Genomic DNA, 26577 nt, shown 5'->3' with positions numbered 1-26577 from the left:
TACACTATGGACTATATAGAGAGATACAAAATATGGATTATGAAATAACATGCAGTTGAAAATGTTGACAGTAAGATCCATGGAGGGGAAGTCTGGAGATTGAGAAAAATCTCTAAATATGGATATGTAATTGGTACTGTTATAACTTTATGCTTGTAAAATCAAATAAAAATTATTATTTTTTAAAAAGAAACCAGCACACAATAACAGCCTGCTCACCTCCACTGGTGTGAACAATGTACAAGGCGAATTCCTCTGCCGAGTTCTCAATCTGAACACAGAGAAAAGAAAACACAGAAAAGATAAAACTCTCTCTCTCTCTCTCTCTCTCTCTCTCTCTCTCTCACACACACACACACACACACACACACACAGAACAAGGTTTTCAGGTTGACCAAGATCTGGAAACCAAGGGTCTGGAAACCAAGCCTTATCAGGCATGGTTGATGGGGGTGGGCCAGGGTCGTCTTACCCATAGGTGCTAGGGGTGCAGGGCACCCAGTCGCCGGGCTCTCAGGAGTGCCAGGCCAAGAGTCCAAGGCCCGAGAATTGAGTCTGGCGAAGAGCCCACCCGTTGGTCGGAGCGCCGCAGTGGGCTCTTCTGCTGCTGGCAGCTATGCGCCTCGAGTTTGGGGGCGACCAAGCCAGCCAGCTCCACCTTTCTGCACGCCTGGGACTGGGCAACCTGGGGGGAGGGCACGCCGGACGGATCTTTGCACCCTGGCGCTGCATATGCTTAAGACAGCCCTAAGCTGGGCATGTTTAGCCTGGTAAATGGAAGACTGAAGAGATATCATGGCCATATTCAAATACATAGCAGAGACAGCTTGTTTTCTGCTGCTCCGAAAGCGAGGACCCAAACCAATGGATTCAAACAACAAGAAAGGAGATTCCAATTAAACATCAGGAAGAATTTTCTGACGGTATGAGATGTTCAACAGTGGAATGGACTATCTCAGAAGATGGTGGAGTCTCCTTCATGGGAGATTGGATGGCCACCTGCCAGCAATTCTTTAGCTGTGATTCCTGCATTGCAGCGGGTTGGGAGTCCCTTCCACCTCTAAAATTCTATGATTCTATAAGGGAGGCAAGATGATGCCCAGGCTGATGTTGCTGGACTCCAGCTCCTGTCAGCCCTAGAGTTGGAGTCCAGCAACCTCTACTGGTCTAACCACTTCTTCCTGTTTCAGGCTTGGTGGGCCTGAGCGTGCCTGCTAAGTCAACGTGCAGCAGCCAGACTCTATGGCCTGAGGCTGCCCTTTGGGGCTGTTCATGTTATTTTATTCCACCCAGTGAAGCATATCAGCCTCCAGACCCAGTCCAGAGTATGAAAATGCAAAGACAACACACTGGCTACTAGCTGTTAGTGAATATGCAGTGGTACCTCGGGTTACAGATGCTTCAGGTCACAGACTCCGCTAACCCAGAAATATTACCTTGGGTTAAGAACTTTGCTTCAGGATGAGAAGAGAAATTGCACGGCGGCAGCGGGAGGCCCCATTAGCTAAAGTGATACCTCAGGTTAAGAACAGTTTCAGGTTAAGAACGGACCTCCGGAACGAATTAAGTTCTTAACCCGAGGTACCACTGTACGATGTCATTCAAAATATACAAATAAGCCACTTCAAAATGACATCTATATCATACAACACATCTCACAAAATATACAAGTAACTACAAGTTGTTATATGTATTATATCCGGAATAGTTCAACTGTTTCGGAATAAAGTCTTCATCAGCTGGAAATGGGACATAAGACATTGCAGGCAATGAATGACAACAAAACTGAGCCACCTGCATGTAAGTTATACAATAGAACAAAATATATAAAGAGGTAAAGGTAAAGGTAAAGGTAAAGGGACCTCTGACCGTTAGGTCCTGTTGTGGACGACTCTGGGGTTGCGGCGCTCATCTCGCTTTATTGGCTGAGGGAGCTGGCATTTGTCTGCAAACAGCTTCTGGGTCATGTGGCCAGCATGACTAAGCCGCTTCTGGCGAACCAGAGCAGCACACGGAAACGCCATTTACCTTCCCGCCGGAGCGGTACCTATTGATCTACTTGCACTTTGACGTGCTTTCGAACTGCTAGGTTGGCAGGAGCAGGGACCAAGCAATGGGAGCTCACCCCGTCACGGGGATTCGAACCGCCAACCTTCTGATTGGCAAGTCCTAGGCTGTGGTTTAACCCACAGCGCCACCCGCATCCCTATATAAAGAGGTACATACCAAATAATTATCAGTGAAATATTAATAGAAATGGGGATCATGCTAGTGGATCAGTGCCCACTGGATAGTGTAGCTGCTGATGCTTACAACACAAATACATTTGTGTTTGACTCTGATACATATAACTTGTGGTTACTTGTATATTTTGTGAGATGTGTTGCATGATATATACATCGTTTTGAAGTGGCTTATTCATATATTTTGAATGACATCATAACCCATTATATATTGACTAACAGTTATTAGCCGGCGTGTTGTGTTTCCATTTTTGTAGATTGTTACATTTTGCAACCCAGGGGTTTGTGTTTGTCCAGTCCAAGAATAGGCAGCTGTGACAGCGGGCAGCTCATTGGTGCCATCATGAGAAGTAGACACAGATATACAACCTACAGATGCCTTTACCAACTTGGGGGTTCTCCATGGTACGACTCCCATCAGCCCCAGGCAGCACGGCCATTTTGGACTACAACTCCCATCAGCACTGCCGTATGAAGCTGAGTCGGATGGGAATTGTGGTCCGAAATAGATGGGAGGTCTCCGAGGCTGGGCAAGGCTAGGGACAGCCACCCTCCTCCGCAAGCCCCACAGAAATGGACCAGAGTTGGACAGGGGCCCAGGAGGAGAGGACACCACTGGGAGACTTTCCCAGCTCAGATTTGGGCCAGTACAAAACGTTGCAGCAAAACTTGCCTTGAACTTGTTCAGCAGAAGCTTGAGCACTTGAGGCGTCGTCATGGTGCTGTTGATGCGGACATTCGTGATGGAGCCGTAGGCGGGTGTGAAAACCGATGTCTGCGGAGAGGAGCAGAAAGCCATCAGAAGGCTGGAGGACAGGGTGATCTAGACAAGAGGAATCCCTGGAGGCCCACAGAAGCACAGAGGGATGTGTGAGCCATGTATTGGGGGAGAAGGGGGAGCTAACGCCATGCCAGATTAGAAACTATGGAAGATCTTATTGAGCTCCTTGTTTTGATTAATTTCTTGCAGTCATTTGCTTTATTAAAAGGCTACTGTGCTTGCTATTATAGGGATTGACAGTGTTTCTTGGTTTTTAATGCTGCCGTGATTCTTGTGAACCGCTCAGAGCTCAACATTTGTTGCTGGAAAAGCAGAATGCAAAGATTAAAACAAAATCGAATCGAGAAAGAGGAGTTGGGGGACATGGTGGAAGGAAAAGAACAATTGCCAGCAAGACGACTGACTACAGGCATCAAAGAACCTCAAAAATTATAATCAATTATTCTAAATTCATACTTCAAACATTATGATATATAAATCCTAGTTAAAATATTATAAAATTGATTATGAAAAGTATTTTTTCTTTTCATTCTTCTTGTTTCTTTCTTCTATCTTTTGTCTTTCTTCTTTTCTAGTCTGCATTCTGGAAAATTGTGTAGATAAATGTTTTAATGTATGGTTATGTATTGTTTCTATTTCTTCTTTTCTTTTCATTTTTTTTGTAGTAGTAGTAGTAATAATAATAATAATAATAATAATAATAATAATAATAATAATAATAATTTATTATTTATACCCCGCCCATCTGGCTGGGCCTCCCCAGCCACTATGGGCGGCATCCATAGAAACCAGAAATACAGTAAAATATCACACGTTAAAAACTTCCCTGAACAGGGCTGCCTTAAGATGTAACATTTAATAAAATTAAAAAAAAAAAAATTAAAAAAAGAACTTCAAAAATTAACTGGGAAATGGTCAGACATTCCGGAGCAAATATTATGGAGCTTTTGAATTCTCACATTGCCAGCATTCTGTAGTTTTATACACATTGTAGTTTTCCGTGTATATTTAAGAAAATGGGGGGAGATTGCCCAGAGTTGTTGAGATTGGGGGGGGGGGGTTTGCCCAGAGTAGATGAGCTTTCTGAGGGCTAAAATTCACTCATCCGCCAGACCAATGGTGACTATCGTGCACGTTGCCAAACCAACCTATTGTCTGCCCATTCGCCAACAGCAGCCACCCTAATCACACGCCCATTTACTGCAGTAGAAGCCTAGGGGCAGCAGCCCTTACCATGGCCACCAGTCATGCCCAATCACCCCTGACAAGCTCCTGCTTCCACCAGCAACCAATCCCGCGTCCCAACAACGCACTGACCATGTATAAGACGAGCACCAATTCTGGACATTGTTTCAGAAGAAAAAAAAACCTCGACTTATATACGGAAAAGTATGGTACATGGGCACCAAACTCTGCTAAGTGAAAGCCAGAATGTGGTGTAGGGCTTAGAGCGTCAGACTAAGAGCTGGGAGAGATCAGAATTCGAATCCCCGCTTGGTACGAAGCTCACTGTGTGACTTGGGCCAGTCATTGCCTCTCAGCCTAACCTACCTCATAAGGTTGTTGTGGGGATTACTGTATTTTTTGCTCCATAAGACGCACTTTTTTCTTCCTAAAAAGTAAGGGGAAATGTCTGTACGTCTTATGGAGTGAATGTGTGATTTCTGGAGCCAAATAGCCCAGGGGCGAAAAGCAGACCGTGCTTTTTTTTCTTTTCTTTTTTAAAGAGGGAAGGGGGTGTTGAAATGAAGCAGCTGATCGGTGAGCAATCGGGAGGGAGATAAGGGATGCTAGCGATAAAGTAGGCTGCCTGGGAGGGGGGAGGTAAAAGCCCATGGATCCTCAGGATTTTTGCGTTGGGTCACCCCAAATTCACCATCATATCACATAGCATATCCATGGCTACAGCCTGCACCAAAAAAATCATGCACCCACTGTTGCGTGGAGCACAAAAATCTGCTTACAAAGCACGGATCCACATGGATTCTCAGGATTTTTGCATTGGGCTACCCCAAACTCACTGTCAAATCACATGTCTGTGGTCACAGCATGAACCACAAAAATCATACATCCACTGTTTTGTTCAGAATATTTTTTTTCCTTGTTTTTCTCCTCTAAAAACTAGGTGCCTCTTATGGTCAGGTGTGTCTTATGGAGTGAGGAATATGGCAAGGGAGGGGAGAACCACATATTCTCCCTTGAACTCCTTGGAACAAAATGCCACAAATACATGATAACACAAATAATAAATAGATGCTAGTTTCCATATAAAACAAAACAAAACAAAAAATGCCTGCCTTAACAATTCTCTGGGAGGCACCGAGAGCTACATTCTTGACCTGAATCCATCCCTAAATCAAGATGCTCCTGCGCTTTAGGGAGACCCTCCTTGGGAGACTCACTTTGTGGTTGTAGAAATGCCCATTGATGGAGAAGCGGTGTCTTCTGATCCTCCTCTGCTCACTCGGGGTGCGGAGAGTTCCCCTGCGGCGCATGCCCACATCGCTCCGCGTCCGCATCAGCTGAGGCGCTTCTTCTTGCTGGGCTTTGAGATCGTTGTCATCTAAAACGGAGGAGAAAGGTGTGTCAAAAGAAGCTGACCCCCCCCCCCAAAGAAATTCCAAACACCTGTATCTGAAGTGATGGACATGAGGCAGGAGTTGATAATGCAGGTGAGCTGCGCACAGGTGAGCTGCAAGCAAGCTGCCGGCCAGCCCTGTGGAGCCTCCTTTTATTGACACAAATATGCAAACCAGTCAGAAAAATTTTGGGCTGTGACCTTTACACATCTTCCGGTCCCGAGATCGAGGGGTGGTACAAAGCTATTTTGGCACCTGTTTCCACCACGTCATTTTCCCCTTGCACTGTGTATGATGAAGGAGACAAAAGGTCTCAGAGACAAAGGTTACAGACAGGGCACCGCAGACTACTGAGACCACAAAAGGTCAGACAGAGGGCAAGATGTTCAGACAGCTGTGGCTTGTCTGTGAGGGGTGGTGTGTGCCCCGCACCCCAAGGTCATGCGCGCAGGCAGGCTAAGGCTGCCTGCGGGTGGGGAGTGTCCTCCCTCCGGACCCAGCGATTATCCCTACATGTACCTTTCAAAGTTTTCAAAAAAAAAGAGGCCAGACTCCATCGTCTGACACAGCCAGCAACACACATACAGGCTTACGGGGTCTGAACTGCAGAGAAGGGACCAGGAGGCAGCAATACTCTTGAATACCAGGTGCTCAAAGCTGCAAGAGGGGAGAGGGCTCTTATGGGGAACCGGCAAGCAGGATTTGAGCGTGACGGACATCTGGTTGGCCACTGAAGAACAAGATGATGGATTAGGTGGGGCACTGGCCTGATCCAGCAGGCTCTTCTTATGTTCTTACATGATCTTCTCCTGGGAATTCCTCCTTCCCTCTCTGGCATGAGAAGGACTCTGCAGGATCAGACCCAAGCCACATGTGCCCAACCAGGTGCTTCTGGGAAGCCCACAAACAAGATGTTCAGAATCAGGGGACAAATAACTCAGGTCCCCTTGCCTTTTTCCAATAAGAGAAGCACATTAGCATGGGGCGTGCTACCAGCTCACAATTTTGACGGACTCTTCGTACTGCGGGTTACTCAGTTTGCAACAAGCAGAACTTGCATGATGCGCACAAAGCAGCCTGGTGTTCTACTCACGTGTAAATGCAATGTGAAAGCGTGCAAAGCTCCATCCTCCTTGCTGCCTTTCACAAGCTGGAGGGCAAACAACTGAAGCACAAAACCTCCTTTATGTGTGGAGCATCTCTTCACAACAGAGAATTGGGGAATATGAAGAAGTGTTTGTCCTCCAGCTCACAAAGGGTGAAACTCAGTGGGCTTGTCCCTCTCCATGTGTTCCTTTTACACATGAGTAAGACTCCCAAAGAAAGGGACGCGGGTGACGCTGTGGGTTAAACCACAGAGCCTAGAGAAGGTCGGCGGTTCGAATCCCTGCAACGGGGTGAGCTCCCGTTGCTCGGTCCCTGCTCCTGCCAACCTAGCAGTCTGAAAGCACGTCAAAGTGCAAGTAGATAAATAGGTACCGCTTCAGCGGGAAGGTAAACAGCGTTTCCATGCGCTGCTCTGGTTGGCCTGAAGCGGCTTTGTCATGCTGGCCACATGACCTGGAAGCTGTACGCTGGCTCCCTCGGCCAATAAAGCGAGATGAGCGCCACAACCTCAGAGTTGGCCACGACTGGACCTAATGGTCAGGTACTCCTTTATCTTTAGGACTCCCAAAGAGGATATGGGAAGCTGGTGCTTTCGGTGAAGGCAGACGCTGGAGACATGGAATGCTACTGTTAAGTTTTAAATGAAGGTGTCTGTGAGGGGTTAGGGTTATGGAAGTTGAGCAGCAAGCAGAGAAAACAAAGGAAGGGTGAATACTGAAAATTGTTTCCTGGAATTGCTCTGAGATCCAGCTGCAATTCTGCCAGCACAGCCAATGTTCCTAGTTGCTACAGAAGCCAACATGTTCCCCTTCATTAGAGGTTTTCAAAGAATTGTAGAGTTGGAAGGGAGCCCCAGGGATCATCAAGCCCAACCCTCTGCAATGCCTGTTGTGAGTTGGAGTGGTGCCACTATCCGGAGATAAAATCCATAGCCAGTGTTTTTATTGTGAGAAGAAGTCAACAATGTGCTATTCACAGACTTCTTTCCTAATCAGGGTGTCTTCGGCTACATTTGTAACGCGCTCCAACCTTCTAGGCCAAGGTCATTTGGATGCCAACTCCCTAACAATTGTGATCTAAAGTGCATTGCAATTTGGCCTCCTGTCCTGAAAACTCTAGACAGCATCTTAAAAAGCAGAGACATCACGTTGCCAACAAAGGTCCGTATAGTTAAAGCTATGGTTTTCCCAGTAGCTGGACCATAAAGAAGGCTGATCGCCGAAGAATGGATGCTTTTGAATTCTGGTGCTGGAGGAGACTCTTCAGAGGCCCATGGACTGCAAGAAGATCAAACCTCTCCATTCTTAAGGAAATCAGCCCTGAGTGCTCACTGGAAGGACAGATCCTGAAGCTGAGGCTCCAATACTTTGGCCACCTCATGAGAAGAGAAAGACTCCCTGGAAAAGACCCTGATGTTGGGAAAGATGGAGGGCACAAGGAGAAGGGGACGGCAGAGGACGAGATGGTTGGACAGTGTTCTCTAAGCTACCAGCATGAGTTTGACCAAACTGCGGGAGGCAGTGGAAGACAGGAGTGCCTGGTGTGCTCTGGTCCATGGGGTCACGAAGAGTCGGACACAACTAAACAACTAAACAACAACCTGCAAACTCTGAACATTAAGAACGTAAGAAGAGCCTGGCTGCTGGATCAGGCCAGTGGAGCCCCCTGTGTTCTAGTATTCTGTTCTCACAGTGGCCCACCAGATGACGACCCACAGAGAGGATCCAAGCACAAGGGACACGTACCGGAAGTGCGCCAGAAGTAGTGTATATGTACGTGTACGAGTGTTCCTCCAGGTGAGCACATGCTATTTCCGGCGCTCTTCCGACCTGGAAGTCGGTCCCCATGGTGAGGAAAAAAATGGCGCCAAGAAAAAAAATGGAATCCCCACGCCAATCCATGGAACAGCCGTGGGCTGGTTCCAGGAGGCTCATGGGCTTAGGTTGCCAACCTCTGGTCTAACTGGCTGCATTTACCCTTTCGCCTGCTAGAAAAAGGGTGAGAGCTCTAGTTCAAGAGCTTCCTCTGAGCAGCTGCTCCTTGAGATGAGAATGTGATGTGGCAGGGAAAGCAGACCCTTAAGCGTTCCTCTAAGATTCCTGGCGTGGACCCAGAACATAATGAAATCCCTCTTAATCCATTTTTAATGGGCTCCTTAAACTCACATTTCAACTCACCACGTGTCAACCCACCCAAGCCTGCTCCTGTTTCAGATCTGCAACAAGCTGGGTGGCATTAAACAAAAAAACAAAAAAATAGAAAGACATCTTAAACATGTGACATATGAAGAGCCTGCTGGATCAGGCCAAAGGGGGTCCATCTACCGTAAGGGGAAAGTAAGGGGAAATGTGAGTGCATCTTATGGAGCAAATGGTGCTACGCAGAGAGGGAGAGCTGTGCAGCGCTCCTTCAGCAACGCGCCTGTCCTGCGAAGCCAGAGGAGGAACAGAAGGGGCTCCTTCTGTTCCTCCACCCGCTTCGCTGAAGGGGTGCTGCGCAGCTCTCGCTCTCTGTGCGGCGCCCCTTCAGCGGAGCACCTCTCCTGGCTTCTGCCTTAGCCGCACGCAGCCATCCCAGAAGCCAGATCCCTCTTGCTGTTCTAGCTTCTGGGATTCAGAATTTTTTTTTATTCTTGTTTTCCTCCTCCCAAAACTAGGTGTGCCTTATGGTCTGGTGTATCTTATAGAGCAAAAAATACGGCAACTTCCTGCTACAGCCTTAGCTGTGTTCTCTGGGAGGGCTGAGCAACACTCCTTTCATCCGGGCGTCCCTTATAAGCTGTTGCACAGAGGTTTAAACTTCCTCAAACCTGAGAATCGGAAGGACACACTTATAATAATAATGGCCTGCTGATAAAATTAAGCTTGGACTGGTGCTGGTTTTCATCTCCCGATTATGGACTGCTAGGCTGCACATCAGTTAATTGTGATGGTCTTACTCTGAATGGGTTTCTGAAAACTTGGCGGGGTGTGTGCGGATTTTGCAGCAGAGAAAACTGATAATCCTGCCTTGCTCTTGGCTATGGGGAAGGCAAAAAGAGGCAGGCAGTGAACACAATCGCCCACAAGCATCTTCTCCTGCATCATGGAGCCCAAGGGGCGCACTCGTACTCTGGAGTGCTGAAGGCCAGTGGCAAAGCTGCATGCTCCAGCACTGAGGGCGGAGAGCAGGTGGGGGCGTGGTTGGCGCATGTCCCAGGGAGTGTGGCGTGCATCCTGGGGGCGTGGCATGCCGCCCACGGGGGCGTGGCGTGTCCTGGTGCGTGGAATGCCACCCGCAGGGCGTAGTGCCTGGCGCAGTGGGGGGGGTGCGTGGCCCATATCCGGGGGGCCCATGATGGTACCCCCTCCCCGATGGTGCTGAAGGCAACTGCTTGTGGAGGGCAGCTGGCCAGATAGACAAGGAGGTTACCCTGGCAGCTTCCAACTGGCCCAGGGCTTCCAAACTGACACAGCAAAATATATTCAACCACTGACTGTTGTGCACGGAAGAAGAAGGAGGAGAGTTTGGATTTGATATCCCGCTTTATCACTACCCGAAGGAGTCTCAAAGCGGCTAACATTCTCCTTTCCCTTCCTCCCCCACAACAAACACTCTGTGAGGTGAGTGGGGCTGAGAGACTTCAGAGAAGTGTGACTGGCCCAAGGTCACCCAGCAGCTGCATGTGGAGGAGCGGGGAAGCGAACCCGGTTCACCAGATTATGAGTCCACCGCTCTTAACCACTACACCACACTGTCTCTCAGGGGGGACCTCAGCTAGGGTGGTTTTGTTTTTTGCTTTGCACAAAAGTTTCTGAACAGCGATTTCCATCAGCTATTTTACTTTAAACCCACTAGTCTTCCAAGCAGTGAGTGGGATTAAAATCCTTACTGCAGAAATGTCTAACAGTGGCCCTATGGCTACAGCAACATGGGGCACTGCCCTTCCCACATTTCCTTCCCGAAGACCCGGACTACTGAAGCGTCCTGTGTGACTCAAAAGCTTGCACTTGGCGTTTCAAACACCTGCGACTCCAAATAAATTGGTTGCTTTGCGCTTCTCGTCCCGGGGGAACCAGTGCAGATGCTGAGACTTTGATCTATCTAAGCAGAGGTTGCCTGGATTGCTTTGGTTTTTTAAGGGAAGGGAAAAGAAGAGGGGAGAGGCGAGGCGAGAACGAGACAGCTCAGATTGCACAAAGCCCGTAAATGCCAAAACCCATGTGGTGGTTTTCTGTTTTGTTAAACAGGAAGGCCGATCTCGGATCAGAGAGCGATGGGTGGTGGGGAGAGCTGCAGAGAGCGCTTCTCCTGTAAATGTTTATTTCTCCATGGCAACTCTGCGTAACAATGACTCCTGTTATTCCCCCTTTCTAAAGAGAGGAGGGCTGTGTTGCCAAGGAAAAGGGGAACAAAGATCATTCTTCCACACCACTCAGTGTGTGTGTGTGTGTGTGTGTGTTTCACGCTGGTCTCATGAACTCGGAGGCCCCTGGCTGCCCATCCTCCAACCAGACGCCTCTGGCAAAGTCCACAAGCAGGATTTGAGTGCAGCCACTCTCTCTGCCTCTGGCCAGGGAGGAAGGTAAAAAGTAAAGAGTAAAGGACCCCTGGATGGTCAGGTCCAGTCAAAGGCGGCAACGGGGTGCGGCACTCATCTCGCTTTCAGGCCGAGGGAGCCGGCGTTTGTCCACAGGCAGCTTTCCGGGTCATGTGACCAGCAGGACTAAACCGCTTCTGGTGCAACGGGACATCGCGATGGAAGCAAGAGTACACGGAAACACCGTTTACCTTCCCGCCACAGTGGTATCTATTTATCTACTTGCACCGATGTGCTTTCGAACTGCTAGGTTGGCAGGAGCTGGGACAGAGCAACAGGAGCTCACTCCGTCATGGGGAATCGAACCACTGACCTTCCGATCAGCAAACCCAAGAGGCTCAGTGGTTTAGACCACAGCGCCACCCACGTCCCTCACTTGCCGATCAGCCTTGACCTCCACTAATCTGCCACACACACACACACACACACACCTTTTAGAGCTACCCAGGCCAGAGGTTGTGACTGCATCTGGAAGTGGCAAGTTTAACTCTGAACTGTATGGAGAAGTCATTCCTTTTAAGAACATAAAGAGAGTTTGGTGGATCAGCACCATCCACATCACAGGAGAACTCTGAAACAAATACTTAGACCCGAGATACAGATTGCTCTGTTCCTTTTAGACACATAATTATGGCACTCCTAGCACGGGGTAAGCTCCCAGAAAAACACCTTTCAGAAACTGATTTAGTACACTTCACAGTGAGTTATTGTCATAGATAAGGATTATACTCCATTATTGCATTATTTTCAGAAGATGGAGACCCCCGACTCCTTAGCACCAGTAAGGACCCCCAGCATCCTTCACTTCCCCTATCTTACCAATTCCCCCATCAATTCCGTCCCCATCCATCGAGGGCTCGGCTTCCGTGACCTGAATGTCTGGTAAGGTTGACGGCTTTATGACTGACCTAAGTAGGGAAGAGACAAAATAAGAGAATTCGGGATTTAGAAAATACCTTGAAAGATTTCCCCAAGCATTCTAAAAACACAGATTGATGCAAGCAATTATTGTTCGTCTGCTCGTGTGAATAGTAAACACAGCACAAAATCATAGTGGCAAGTTATGTGAGCGTGATGGTTTCGTTGTTGTTGCAAGATGCATTCTTTAGCTGCGATTCCTGCACTGCAGGGAGGGTTGGACTAGATGGCATCAGGGGTCCCTTTCAACTCAACAATTCTAGGATTCACCACAGAAGTAGCCAGCATGATCTTCTGTGTGCCCTCTGCACCCCACTTCAGACTCTAATAGACACATGGACACCAAAGAGGGCACACTTTGAAAACATGATGTCAGAATTGCCTCAAGTCGGATGTTAGCAGGAAGCAGGGATAAAATTATGTGTGAGGCTTAAATATTTTTGAATGCTTTGCTTAGTAAAACAGCTCCCTGCATGCAGCAAAACAAGAAGAGGGAATTTCAAAATCTTTTGACCAAGGTGCGCTTATTTTTTGCAGGCAGGGAAAATTCAAAACTGCAACCGTCCCTGGAATCTGAAGCTCCAGCCTCCAGAATCCTACCACCACCTTCTGTGTAATGTGTAGAATGGATCTGTGCCATGTTAGCAACAGACTCTGGTTACAGCAGAAATTACTGAGCATTTCCCAAAGCTTTAAAAACAAAACAGCAACCAAGAGGCTCTGTTGCCATCCTGACTATAATTTCTACTTACAAAAACTCTTTATTTATCTGCAACTTGTGATCATGTAGATTACAGTGTTCCACAAGCAGAAATAATCAAGGTCACGGTGCCCCTTGTATAGTCTGGGCTGCATATTTTGCAGTTCCCAAGTTGGTTTGTTCATGGGGATCCTAGATGCAGACAGACCAGCCTTGTACTTGGCCGTATCTTATTTTCTACCCAAGGAGAAGGGGCAGAGAGCAGTGTGAGCCCAGCAGGGGCAGGAATTGAAATCTCTCCCCTAAAACCCAAGTCTACTTCTCCAGTGTTCAGGAAAATCAATGATATTTCTTCCCATTAAAAAAAAAGGTTTATGATTTTCTCAGTTTGTTTCTGGCCCCAATCCACTCCCACCCTTGTTTCTACACATCAAGGTGCCGCTTTCCTTACCGATATTACACGAGTTCAAACCCTCCCTTAAGTCCCTGATCACAGGAAAAGTTAAAACAAAACGGTGATAGAACTATAGAGTGGGCAGGGACCCATCTAATCCCACTCCCTGAAGGGCAGGTACCACAACTAAAACATTCCTGGCACAGGGCCACCCATCTCTGCATAAAAGCCTCTAATGACGGAGAGTCCAGTGCCAAACACCTCTTACCATCAGAAAGATCTTCCTAATGTTATTCAGAATCTCCTTCTTTGTCATTTGAATCCACTGGTTCGGGGCTTTCCCCCTGGAGCGGCAGAAAACACGCTTGCTCCCTCTTCCATGGGACAGCCCTTCAGATGTTTGAAGAGGGTCATCATATCTCCTCTCATTCTCCTCTTCTCCAGACTAAACATACTCAGCTCCTTCAACCGTTCCTCATAAGGCCTGGTTTCCAGACCCTTCATCATCTTGCTCACCCTCCTCTGCACACGTTCTAGCTTGTCAACCTCCTTCTTATATTGTTGTGTCCAGAACTGGACAAAGGACTCTGACCAAGGCAGAAGAGAGCAGGACTATGACTTCCCTCGATGTGGAAACTCGCCTTCTGTTGATGCAGCCTCAAATGACATCAGCTTTCTTTAGCTGCTGCGTCACACTTGACTCATGATAAGCTTGTGGTCTGGTAAGACCCCTAGATATTTTTCTCACACACACTCACACAAACCTGCCCTGGATTGTGTACTGACCCGTGTGCTCCCAGGTTGCAGCCAGAATGCCAGGAGGAGGACGAAGGCGGGGGGCGGATGCGCTGGTTGTCGTCTTGCATCTGCAAGCGGATGGGCCTGCGCAGCCCCCAGGAGATGTTCAGCAAACCCTCCACGATGAACTCCCCTTCTTCCTAGAGGGCACATGAGAGAAGGGACTGAGGGATGGTCCAGAAGCTGGCCTGCTCCAAGGATGCTGCAGAAAACTTCCCCAAGCCCCAAGGATGCTGGTTCTACCTCCAGAGCTGGACCACAGTTCTAATGGAAATGTTAACAAAATATACCCAAACCCTGCGCTATCTGAAAATGAAGAACACCTTTTCAAAAGTTTGTCATCCATTCACTGAATAGATTAACGTAAAGGAACATGGCTGGCAGCCACCCTCTTCTCATAGGTTCCTATGGATAAACATTATTGGATAATATACTCTTCAAGGTTGGGACGCGGGTGGCGCTGTGGGTTAAACCACAGAGCCAAGGACTTGCCGATCAGAAGGTCGGCGGTTCGAATCCCCTCAACGGGATGAGCACCCGTTGCTCGGTCCCTGCTATGCCAACCTAGCAGTTCGAAAGCATGTCAAAGTGCAAGTAGATAAATAGGTACCACTCTGGCGGGAAGGTAAACAGCGTTTCCGTGCTCTGGTTCGCCAGAAGCGGCTTAGTCATGCTGGCCACATGACCTGGAAGCTGTACACTGGCTCCCTCGGCCAATAAAGCGAGATGAGCGCAGCAACCCCAGAGTCGGCCACGACTGGACCTAATGGTCAGGGGTCCCTTTACCTTTACTCTTGAAGGACAATTGTCTGGAATTATAACACTGCTTTTGGAATAGTACCATTCCCTCCTTTCTCCTCCTATCCTTTCTTTATTCCCCCCCCTCTCTTTTCCCTTTCTCTTGGCTTTTCTCTTTTCTCTTGGTTTGCTCTTTTCTCTTTCTCTTGACTGTTGCTGCCATTGCTTTTTGTGTATTATAAAGTGAAAGTAAAAGCAATCACAAAAGAAAGGATGCTGGTTTCAACTATATTTATTTTGGTTCATAAGATTTACATACCAATTGATTGCTTTTCCCGCCAGTGGACCTGGTGCAAAAAGAGCTTTTGAGCTCTCCGCCTTGCTTGCATTTAACTTGCACACTTTAAGCCAGCTGGCCTTCAACCGCATGTGGTTGAAACTGTGCGAGTTAAACGTGCATAAGATGCAATCATACTGTATTCCTCTGGAAGGATCATTTTAGTTTTTAAAAGCAGGTTTCCAGCCCTCCTTAATGCATCATTAAAAGTGCATGGGCAGAACATGCTGAATTCTCAAGAGTTGGGAAAAGGGGGAGGCCAAAGGAAAAACCCAGAGTCTGGGGGTGTCAGAGTTTCGGGGCCTTGCACAGTCCAAAAATAGTAAAACTGGAATTAAAACTGAAGAGTAAACTCTGCACTGCAATAATTCAAAAAGCATGCACCTATGAGCCTTTCTGCATGCATTACACCATTTGCAGGACCCAGCTCCTTTAGGCGAGAAGTTCTGGTGACTTGGGTGCAGAGTTTCATTTTTGGAATCATGCCCAGGCACACACCCCTGGTCACAACATTCTCCCCTAACTTGTTTCTGCGTAGAAAGGTCTTCTCACCTCTCGATGCCGGAGCTGCAAGTTCTGGCCTTCGTAGTAGAGGTTGTAGGTCTTCAAGTGCAACAGCAGTTCATTTCTGGAAGATGTGGAACAAGAGCTGTTAGAAGAGCAAATGGAAGAGTTGTCCAGCTCTCTTTGCCACATGTGGTGGCTTTGTCCAAAAGTTGCTGCTTTTTGCAGTAAAATATTTAAGGAAATTGGAGCTGACCCCTGACCCCAAACTTGCTCCACTTTCAGGGCTCTCCTGAGAAGCCTCCAAGGAAAGCCAAGGTTCCACAGAACATGCTTCTCCAGCCACACATTTCATTGTCCCATCAGAAAACGGCACGCACTTTCTGAGAGTCCTTTCAGAGTCCTTTCTGTTGGGGATAATTCAGAATGAAATCCCCAGGTGTCAGAAAAGGTTACCGTATTTTTCGCCCCATAAGACGCACTTTTTCCCCTCCAAAAATGAAGGGGAAATCGGGGTGCGTCTTATGGGGCGAATGCCTGCAAGCCTCGCGCGCCCGGCAGGAGGTCCCACCGGGTGCGCGAGGCTTGGGGCGGCAGCAGACTGCTTGCGCGCACCTAGAAGCTTGGGGCGCGCTGAGCTCAGCACGCTCCAAGCTCCTGGTGTAGTGCAGCGATCCGCTAGCCCTGGGAGAGCCCCGCGGCTCTCCCAAGGCTAGCGGACTGCTTGCCGGCACGCAGAAGCTTGGGGCGCGCTGACCTCAGCTTGCCCCAAGCTTCTGGATTAGCGCAGGGGTCCGCTAGCCCTGGGAGAGGCGCCCGGCTCTCCCACGCTAGCGGAGACCTTGCCGGCACGCAGAAGCTTGGGGCGCGCTGAGCTCCGCACGCCCCAAGCTCCTGGTGTAGCGCAGCGCACCTGGGGGGGAAATAAAATTTTTTTCCTTTATTCCCCCCCCCCCCAAAATCTAGGTGCGTCTTATGGGCCGGTGCGTCTTATGGGGCGAAAAATACGGTATTTATGTATGCAACAACTGCGCCCCATGTTTTGTTAGCCCTCAAATGGAAAATGAGTGAGGCCCCAACCAAAGAAGAATGGCAACTTAAGTTGACAGAATACGCACAACTTGCAGACTTATAGAATAAGAGAACAAGAAGAACATATGTTTAAAGAAGATTGGAAAACGTTTATTGAACATATGGAATATAATTGTATACAGCTGAAAATGCTGGCAGCATTAAGATAAATTCAACAGTGTAAATAAGTTTCGATGGATGCAATAATCATGGAATACTGATTGGTATAGTTTTAGTTAAATATGCAGGGATTTAAGATATGTAAAATGAACCACAGAAAGAGAAGAAGGGAAGTCATTGATCTATCAAGGATGCAAAATAAGTATTTGAAATTGTAAAACAGAAAATTTAATGAGAGAGAGAGATTGATTGCATGCACTCAAAGTCCCTCTTCCTGTAGGGAGTTCTCTAGGCTAGAAATGAATGGCTGGTTGTATCTGCCCTCACTTCACCTCTGCCCACAGCTTCACGACACACAGGCAACTCACAGCTTATGCAGCAATTTGGTTCTGGCTGTCAGTGTGTAAACACAAAATCACGTGAAGCCAGGAGCCCCTGGAACTGCCCCCAACCCACAGGGAAAGGACTCTTTATCTTGCTCTGGGAAGGTCACAGGAGGGCCAGAGCCAGTGTGGTGTAGTGGTTAAGAGCGGTGGACTCGTAATCTGGTGAACCGGGTTCACGTCTCCGCTCTTCCACATGCAGCTGCGGGGTGACCTTGGGCCAGTCACACTTCTCTGAAGTCTCTCAGCCCCACTCACCTCACAGAGTGTTTGTTGTGGGGGAGGAAGGGAAAGGAGAATGTGAGCCGCTTTGAGACTCCTGAAAGGGAGTGAAAGGCGGGATATCAAATCCAAACTCTTCTTCTTCAGGGAGCCCACTAGGTGAGGCAACGCCTTCCTTACCGGCCTCCAGAACTGTCCCAGAACCCTTTCCCAGGGGCTGGCGAAGAAGGCAGCCCTTTGCATACTGGGCTTTGGAAAGGCGGTGCGAGGGCTCTCAGAGCATCCTTGAGTCCTCATGCCTCCTTCCCAAAGCCCAAAAAAGTGAGGGAGACTCCCTGGGTGTGCGGAGAACATAAATAAATGGAGAGCAAGGATTGGTGGGTTTCCCCTACTCTCCCATTTATTCACCCCGCCACTCCAATTGTGTAAATATGATAGGCGTAAGGTGCAAGTTGCCGGTACTCAGGGTCTCTCCTCCCTTCCTTGCACGTGCTTGCAGTTATACACAGACACCAACACACCAGACCCCAGGGATTGGTGCCAGCTGCAAAGAACAAAGGTCTGCCCGGGACACGCAGCCAACCTCTGACTTACTTCGAAATGTACTTGTCGTGCCCACAAGGGACCGGGTAGTTCTCGCTTATGTAGTCCATCCTTGGAAAGTGTCTTTCATCAGGAACAGAGGCCTGTGGCGAAAGGGGAGGCGGGAAACCGCTTTAAAGCACACAACAATTTACTTTCTGAGATAAATGAAAAGAACATGCTAATCGTTCGTTCAATTCAGTGGCGATTTTGCAGACCTCTAATGGGTTTCAGATCCATGGATTGTAGTGGGGAGGGAGGGGAGTCCAAAAGGTGCAGAAATGTGATACCCCTGCTTGTTTTCCTGGAAGACCATTCTGAGAAACAGGAGGTGGAATGGACTGGCCAGCACCTCAGGCCTTACTGCAATTACTATGTTTATTTCTATCCCATCTTCTGCCCGGACAGACACTTGAGGTGGGTTACACAAATCAAAACAATGCAAAGCATATATATATATATATATATATATATATATAACAATTAAAACATTCAGGAGCCATTATGGCTAGAAGCCACCAATAGCCCTCTCCTCCATGAATTACCTTTTCTTTGGCATAATGTATTCTGCCTACTACTACTACTACTAATAATAATAATAATAATAATAAATTATTATACCCCGCCCACCTGGATGAGCCTCCTCAGCCACTCCAATCAAGTATTAAAAACAATACAACATTAAATATTAAAAACTTCCCTAAACAGGGATGCCTTCAGATGTCTTTTAAAGAGAAGATAGCTGCTTATTTCCTTCACATCTGAAGGGAGGGCGTTCTACAGGGCGGGCGCCACTACGGAGAAGACCCTCTGCCTTGTTCCCTGTAACTTCACTTCTCGCAATGAGGGAACCGCCAGAAGGCCCTTGGAGCTGGACCTCAGTGTCTGGGCTGAACGATGGGGTTGGAGACGCTCCTTCAGGTATACAGGACCGAGGCTGTTTAGGGCTTTAAAGGTCAGCACCAACACTTTGAATCGTGCTCGGAAACGTACTGGGAGCCAATGCAGATCTCTCAGGACCGGTGTTAGGTGGTCTCGGCGGCCACTCCCAGTCACCAGTCTGGCTGCCGCATTCTGGATTAATGGCAGTTTCCGGGTCACCTTCAAAGGTAGCCCCACGTAGAGCGCATTGCAGTAGTCCAAGCTATGCTATGCTATGCAATTTGGACTGAACCTGTACATTGCTAAGTGACACAAAGTAGAGCACTGAAGCCCTCCAGCTGACCACACATTAGCTGCCCAGCTTCTGAAATTTTCACAGGCATCACACATATCTTTGAAGTCATAAGGACTAGATACTTAACAGGGAAAGACAAAGCTCTCCAGTGCTGAATCTGACTCCTGTGCCGAATGCCACTCTGAACCCCATCTTCTTTTCCCTTTCTCTCTGGGATTTCATCTTACGCCACCTCTGGGCATAATCTCTTGTTTTGGCTGCTGTAGCTTAACAGGTGTCCACAAATCTTTCTTTGTATCTGCTTGAAGACACAAATCAGGAAGCCCAGAAGTCTTAACACGGCTGCATCCGCTGCTGCATCCGCCAAGCATTGTTCTTGGGTTGTGGGGAGCAAAACAGAAGCACTAAGAATATCACCACCTCCCAGCAGAGCGGCTGACGAAATTCTGAATTTCCTGCCTCCCCTGAGCTGCTTTCCTAACCAGCCTGACAGCTGTCTGTTTCACGGCCTCTCCTTCTGGGGCTGTTCAGCAATGAAGCTCAAGACTTGCACAAAGCAAAGGATAAAATGATATCTCCACCCCCACCCTATTTCCAAACTACAGTGCCGTTGTCTCTTCAAGACTGGCATCGTTGCAACATGCTCTGTGTGGGGCTGACCTTGAAGACGACTTGGAAACTTTGGTCAGTCCAAAACACAGGAGCTGGCTGGCTGGGGTTCCACTTAGATCTCATATAACCCATTTTGAAACAGCTGCGCTGTTTCTGGACCCAATTAAGGTGCTCACATTAGTGTTTAACGGTGCTATTTTTCTAGAAAAAGAGGTGCCGGAACTCACCATGAACGCCTCCCTTGTTCTCCTGGAATGGCAATGGCGTCTGTCTGAGAGGTGCCGGAACTGAGTTCCAGCTGGGAAAAAGCCCTGCTGTTTAAAGCCCTAAATGTCTCAGGCTCCAAAGACCTGAGAGGCTGCCTCCAAGATCAGAACAGGGGGACCCCTGGGTAGTTCCTCCACCCTAGAAGGCTTGGCATGGTGGTGGCCCAGGCAAGAGGGCCTTCTCTGTGGTGGCCCCTTAGCTGTGAAACAACCTCCCTGCAAAGGTGCATCTGGCAACTGCATTGTACGGCTTTCGGAGGATGGTTGTAAGTTGTTTTTAGTTGTTATTAATATTGTGCTTTAATGCTGTAAAGGTAAAGGTACCCCTGACTGTTATGTCCAGTCAGAGACGACTCTGGGGTTGTGTGCTCATCTCGCTCTGTAGGCTGAGGGAGCTGGCGTTTGTCCGCAGACAGCTTCCGGGTCATGTGGCCAGCATGACTAAGCTGGCGAACCAGAGCAGCGCACGGAAACACCGTTTACCTTCCTGCCAGAGTGGTACCTATTTATCTACTTGCACTTTGACGTGCTTTCCAACTGCTAGGTTGGCAGGAGCAGGGACCAGGCAATGGGAGCTCACCCCGTTGCAGGGATTTGAACCGCCGACCTTCTGATTGGCAAGCCCTAGGCTCAGTGGTTTAGACCACAGCGCCACCCGCATTGTTACCCATGCTCAAACCTTAGGGTGAAGGGCAGGTAATAAACAAACAAACCATTTGCCCTCCCCAGCACCTGAGGGCCACAAGCGAGCCAAGGGGGCACTTAGGCAGGCCACCTCTCCCACAGTGCTCCACCTGAGGCTTGCTGCCTTAAACAAATGCAGCCGGGGAGGGGCACAGCCAGCGCACACCCCGTGAGCAGCGCATGCAAGACACCCCCTGGAAGCACACAGCCAGGGCCGGCTACCTCTCTGCCTGCTTTCTCAGGCAAGGGTCTTTGCCAAAGGCACTGCCCGGGTCATGCTGAGTGATGGGGACTCAGCAGGCAAGATGGAGAGACGTCCTAACCAGGCCAAGAACAGCAAAACCATCTCCAGCAATGCACTGGCTCAGGTGCATGGGAATGGGGTGGGGGCAGGGGGAGGATTCCCCCCCCCCCCCAGGAGCAAGTTCCAGAGTTTTAACTATGTGTTGTGCGAATAAGTCCTTTCTTTCATCTCTCCTGAATCTCCCAATGTTCAGCTTCATTGTATGTCCAAAAGTATAGTGTTACGAGGGAGGGAGTAAAAGCTTATCTCCATCCACTTTCTGCATGCCAGGCATCATCTTAAAAACTCCTGTCGTGTCTTACTCGCCTTTTCTCTAAACTAGAAAGTCACAAATGCTGCATCTTAGATCTCCCACATCCTGCCTGGTTTGGCCCTGAGCTTAGATACAGATGGGGTTTCCTGTGTGCATTTGGGGGGGAGGGCAGAGGGCAGAGGACAACAGCTCGGCTGGACTGAAAAGCAGAGAGTTTGCTAGGAATCCCACCAGATGCTCTGCAGGATTTGTTCTTCTCCATCCTTGACACCTGGGACCAGAGTGGGGCTTCCGCCGACCACTGTCAAGTCATTCACCAAGTCAGGAAACCCCTGGGCAAGAGATGTTGGACACAATATAATGCTGGAAGACTGGGAAAGGTTGTGGAAGAAAGGGGTTAAGTTTACTGCATGTACGGTATTAAAAGAAAACATTAGGAAAATGATGTATAGATGGTGCTTAACCCTGGTAAAATTAGCAAAGATTTACTACACGAATGATAATTTATGTTGGAAGTGCAAAGAAAAGAAGGCACCTTTTATCACATGTGGTGGACATGTCCCAGGGTTAAGGACTTCCGGGGAAAGATTTATAATGAGTTGAAAACAATGTTGAAAAATACATTTGTTAAGAAACCAGAAGCCTTTTTACTTGGAATAATAGGACTGGAATTGCCCCCAAAAGATGTTACGATTATTTTTGTATGCCACTACAGCGGCAAGACTGCTATTAGCTAAAAATTGGAAATCTCAAGGAATACCAACTGTAGAAGAATAGCAGATGAAGATGATGGACTTTTTGGAGCTGGCTGACCTGACTGGAAGAATCCGCGATCAGAAAGAAGAGGAACACCAAGAAGATTAGAAGAAATTTAAAGACTATCTAGCTAAATATTGTAATATAAGATAATTAGAAGTCACTTGAAAGTATCAATTAGGTTTAGGATTAGAATAAGAAGGAGTTGTAAAGAACTATGGATTTAGACTAATAAGAAGAGAGAAGGAGATAGTAAATTGAAGGATTTAATTTTATTAGAAAGAGGATTTTGGAAAACTTACAAGGTGATACAATGACATTCAGTTAGGGGGGATTTGAGGAAGTCAGATAACAATGAAAGATAAAATGGGTTCTAGAAGTAATAAGTAATAAGTAATAATATAATCTTTATATTTTTATTTTCTTTTAGTATAGTACTGTCTTTTCATTTGTGTGTATTATATGTTATATTTGTCATAAATGTGGAAAAACAATAAAAAAATTGGGGGGGGGGAGGAAACCCCAGCCCTCCATTCTGCACCCTGGAGAACAACGAGAGGTTCAGAGCTGGCAAAAGCAGCATTGAGGTCCTTGAGAAAGAACCCCCCCAACCCTTAAAAGTACAGCTCACACGTCCTGCTCAAAAGGACCCCTCAAAGATAAGGCTCCAAGGCTTCTGTGATTCGCAGACACAATTTCCATCAGAAGCAGCTGAGTTCCTGCCTCTTTCCAGATGTTCTGGTGTGGGAGCTTAATTCTATTTGGCAACCCAAGCTCTGAGCATCCACTGCACCGGTTAGGAGGAAGGAGCAGAGCCAGCTGTGCAAGGAAGCATTGCTCCCTCCAGAGAGGAGATTTTGGAAGCAGCTGCACTAAAGAGAAGCAAGCAGGGGCAGAAGAAGGCGCTAGTTCAGACCACGGGCCCATTTCCAGTAGGAAAAGAGGAGCAGAGTGGTCCCAAATGGGTGTAGCTAAAGGAGGAGGAGGGCTGGAGCTACAAGGCAAACAGAACTTTCTTTTTAACTGGTATGTGTGTGGACACAAGAAGAGCCTGCAGGATCAGGCCAGTGGGGGCCTATCTAGTATAGCAGGGCCATCTCCCCCCCCCCCTGCAGTTTCCAGCAACTGGTATTCAGAAACATCGCTATCTCCAACTGCAGAGGCAGAGAGCAGCTGTCATGGCTAGTAGCCATCGACAGCCCTCTCTTCCATGAATTTGTCCATCTTCTTTCAAAGCCACCCAAGCTGAAGGCCACGACTGCTTCCTGTGGGAGGGAGTTCCACGGTTTAACTACGCCCCGCGTGAAGTACGACTTCTTTTTATCTGTGCATGTCGGTTTCCCGCTATTGTAATTTCTTAATTTCTAGTCAACTAGTTTACGTTTTTATCACTGCTTTCATTCTTGTGAGCTGCTCTGACCTTTTAAGGAGCATCGACGAAATCAAAATACCTGCAGGAGATGTTTTAAATTTTGAATTCTTTGCACGGCCTGCCCACCTTGAAATGACTCAGCCGTGAAGAGGGTGTCACCCAGCACTGGAAGCCCAGTGCCCACTGTTTACTCACCAGGGCTGATTCTGCATTCGCTTTGTGTGCGCATGCATTTTAAAAAATTTTGGAGGGCCACAGTTCCTCCCCCCCCCCCCCAGTTATGGGGATAAAATGCAGCTGGGGAGACAACATATGCTTGCCTCCTGCCTAAGCTGCTTTGAGGAAGCTTTAAAAAGCCACACAATTAATGTTGGGGTCTTTGTGTGCAGTGCAAACACTGGTGTGTTGTGAGGATGCAAAGCTTTGCAATAATCCAACCTAGAGTGACATTGGCCTTTGGACCAGCTGTTACGCCTGCCGTCCATTCCTCCTGCAGCAGGACCACTGGGCCTCCCCTCTCTCCCCGCCTCCTCAGCCACCCTCCTCCATCTCAGTCTGCTCTTGCAGGCAGCCCTTCCCATCTGGCCTTGCTGAAAGTCACTCCATTTGTCAGCCTCTCTCCTGTTAATGGAGACACAGAACCATCCATCTGCCTCATGGCAGCGTAGCTCCCAGCTGCCCAGGGATGAGCGATGGAGGAAGGAATAGAGGAAAGAGAAGGGGAGGAAACAGGCCAACCACACCAGGTGTGGAACAACGTGCAGAAGCACCAAAATAAACTCCACAGCACACCGCGCTACCCTGCTTAAAAGAGGTTATTCTGCACACACCATCACCTTGTTCGGGCATGTGGTACCCATTTAAAGGTAAAAGTAAAGGGACCCCTTTACCCTGATGCTTTTGAATTATGGTGCTGGAGGAGACTCTTGAGAGTCCCATGGACTGCAAGAAGATCAAACCTATCCATTCTGAAGGAAATCAGCCCTGAGTGCTCACTGGAAGGACAGATCCTGAAGCTAAGGCTCCAATACTTTGGCCATTTCATGAGAAGAGAAGACTCCCTGGAAAAGACCCTGATGTTGGGAAAGATGGAGGGCACAAGGAGAAGGGGACGACAGAGGCGAGATGGTTGGACAGTGTTCTCGAAGCTACAAACATGAGTTTGACCAAACTGTGGGAGGCAGTGGAAGACAGGAGGGCCTGGCGTGCTCTGGTCCATGGGGTCATGAAGAGTCGGACACGACTAAATGACTAAACAACAACAACAAAGGGACCCCTGACAGTTAAGTCCAATCGCAAACGACTCTGGGGTTGCGGCGCTCATCTTGCTTTACTGGCGTTTGTCCGCTCCGCAGAGTTTTTCCGGGTCATGTGGCCAGCATGACTAAGCCACTTCTGGCGCAACGGAACACCAACACCAGAGAAGTGCATGGAAATGCCATTTACCTTCCCGCCGGAGCGGTACCTATTAATCTACTTGCACTTTTTGGCATGCTTCCAAAATGCTAGGTTGGCAGGAGAAGGGACCGAGCAACGGGAGCTCACCCTATCACAGGGCTTCGAACCGCCGACCTTTTGATCGGCAAGCCCAAGGCTCAGTGGTTTAGACCACAGCGCCACCCACCTCCCTTCTGGTACCCATTGACTTCTTGCATTTTTTCAAGGTGGTGTACATGGTTTCCCTACTTGTCATGTAATCCCAACAACCCTGTGAGGTACATTAGGCTGAGAGAAGACAGTGACTGGTTCAAGGTCACCCAGTGAACTTCATGGCCGAGCGGGGAATCAAAGCCTTGTCTCCAGGTCCCTGGCTTCCATGGCCAGTCAGGGCTACCCATAGACTCTGAATGCACAAAGAGGTCCTCAACAGTGGAAACCTCTGCTTTCAGTGCTGGCCGTGGCTCAGTCTGAAGCAGGTGTGTTTGCTTCCAACATGGGGACAGGAACCCTGAGAGATGGAGGTTCCTTCTCTTGGACATGGAAAAAGAGACCACTCTGCCAGACTAACACTGGGTGCTTGGTGTGGGGCTGTCGAAGGGAGGGGGCTGACCCCACACTTTCCTGCAAGCTTTTTCACACGATGGGAACCAGACAGCTGAACAGGGCTTTGGACAGTCCCATGGCTGAACTGCGGAAACCAGATCCACCAGCATTTCATAAATGAATCCAGGGTCACCTCCCTCTTCCCACCCCAAGGCTCAGAACCTTCCTCCCACCCTGACCCACTGCCAAAGGCACAACTCAGTTGTGTAATGATGAGCGCCAACTGGAACTTTTCCAGTGTTTTGTTACTGCAGATCATGGCATCAGTACAGCTGGCATAAACTTGATATAAAATAAACCCCTCAATGGACTTTCCTGACCCTGATAAGAGTCCTTATCGTCCTGGAAAAGCTTCCTGATCTCTCAAGACTTTATGTAAATATCAGCACAGTAATCTGTTGTTAGCAAAATTTAATTCACATCTCCTCTAAAAAGAATAGGCTCCACATAGAAGACTGGAAACAAACAAAGATAAACCAGTTTGTCATTTCTCACTAGGATTATATTCTTTCAACTACAAACTAAGTCAGGTAAGCAGAATAACTAGCAGACAGGAACTTGTAAGAAATGAATAATGAAACAGAGGAATCAAGGTGTTCTTACCGAATTACTCCTCTAAAAGACCCCTTCCCTTCTCCATAACCTAACATTGGCCCCAGTACTTTCAGTTTCAATGGTTTGTCAGCTCTTACAGCTCCAATATGGACCCCTTTTCACTCTGTGCTCTCAAGGACCAGCCTGAGAACTTTGCTCCAGGTATCTGCACCCCTCTCCTCTTCTTGCTGTACTTTTAGCGTGAGTCTGTGTCAAACGCCACACATTCTCTCTTTAGGCTTTTGACAAGGAACCTCCTTGTCCTCTTTAGATCAAGCTGTGTTTGTAGTGTGCGAGTTGCTGCCTGCTTCTACTGTAACTTTGCTCTCTGAAGCAGCATGTACACACACCGCCAGTTTCATGACAAATAATAAGCCAACCTTTTGGACAAGGGAGTGAGTGCTGGATATGCAGACACACACTTGTGTAACAGTCGATGCTGCTCAACTCCTTTAGAAGC

At 48.2% G+C, this 26577-nt stretch overlaps 1 protein-coding gene across 2 annotated transcripts in view; it reads right to left on the bottom strand.

The window, feature by feature from the left end:
* RASSF2 (Ras association domain family member 2) overlaps window positions 1–26577 on the bottom strand; it is a 45427-nt gene that overhangs the window by 10258 nt on the left and 8592 nt on the right. For both annotated transcript variants that reach the window (XM_083514392.1, XM_083514393.1), the window contains exons 2-8: window positions 18069–18160; window positions 15727–15802; window positions 14088–14239; window positions 12109–12197; window positions 5427–5587; window positions 2917–3018; window positions 220–271 (exon numbers count right to left, since the gene is read on the bottom strand). In XM_083514392.1, the coding sequence (XP_083370518.1) occupies window positions 220–271; window positions 2917–3018; window positions 5427–5587; window positions 12109–12197; window positions 14088–14239; window positions 15727–15802; window positions 18069–18127 (691 nt within the window). In that variant the 5' untranslated portion in view covers window positions 18128–18160. The remainder of the gene's footprint in view (window positions 1–219; window positions 272–2916; window positions 3019–5426; window positions 5588–12108; window positions 12198–14087; window positions 14240–15726; window positions 15803–18068; window positions 18161–26577) is intronic.

This window comes from Podarcis liolepis, assembly GCF_965112155.1.
Source record: "Podarcis liolepis genome assembly, chromosome: 7".
Taxonomy (NCBI): Eukaryota; Metazoa; Chordata; class Lepidosauria; order Squamata; family Lacertidae; genus Podarcis; species Podarcis liolepis.
This window is presented reverse-complemented; position numbering and strand designations above follow the sequence as displayed.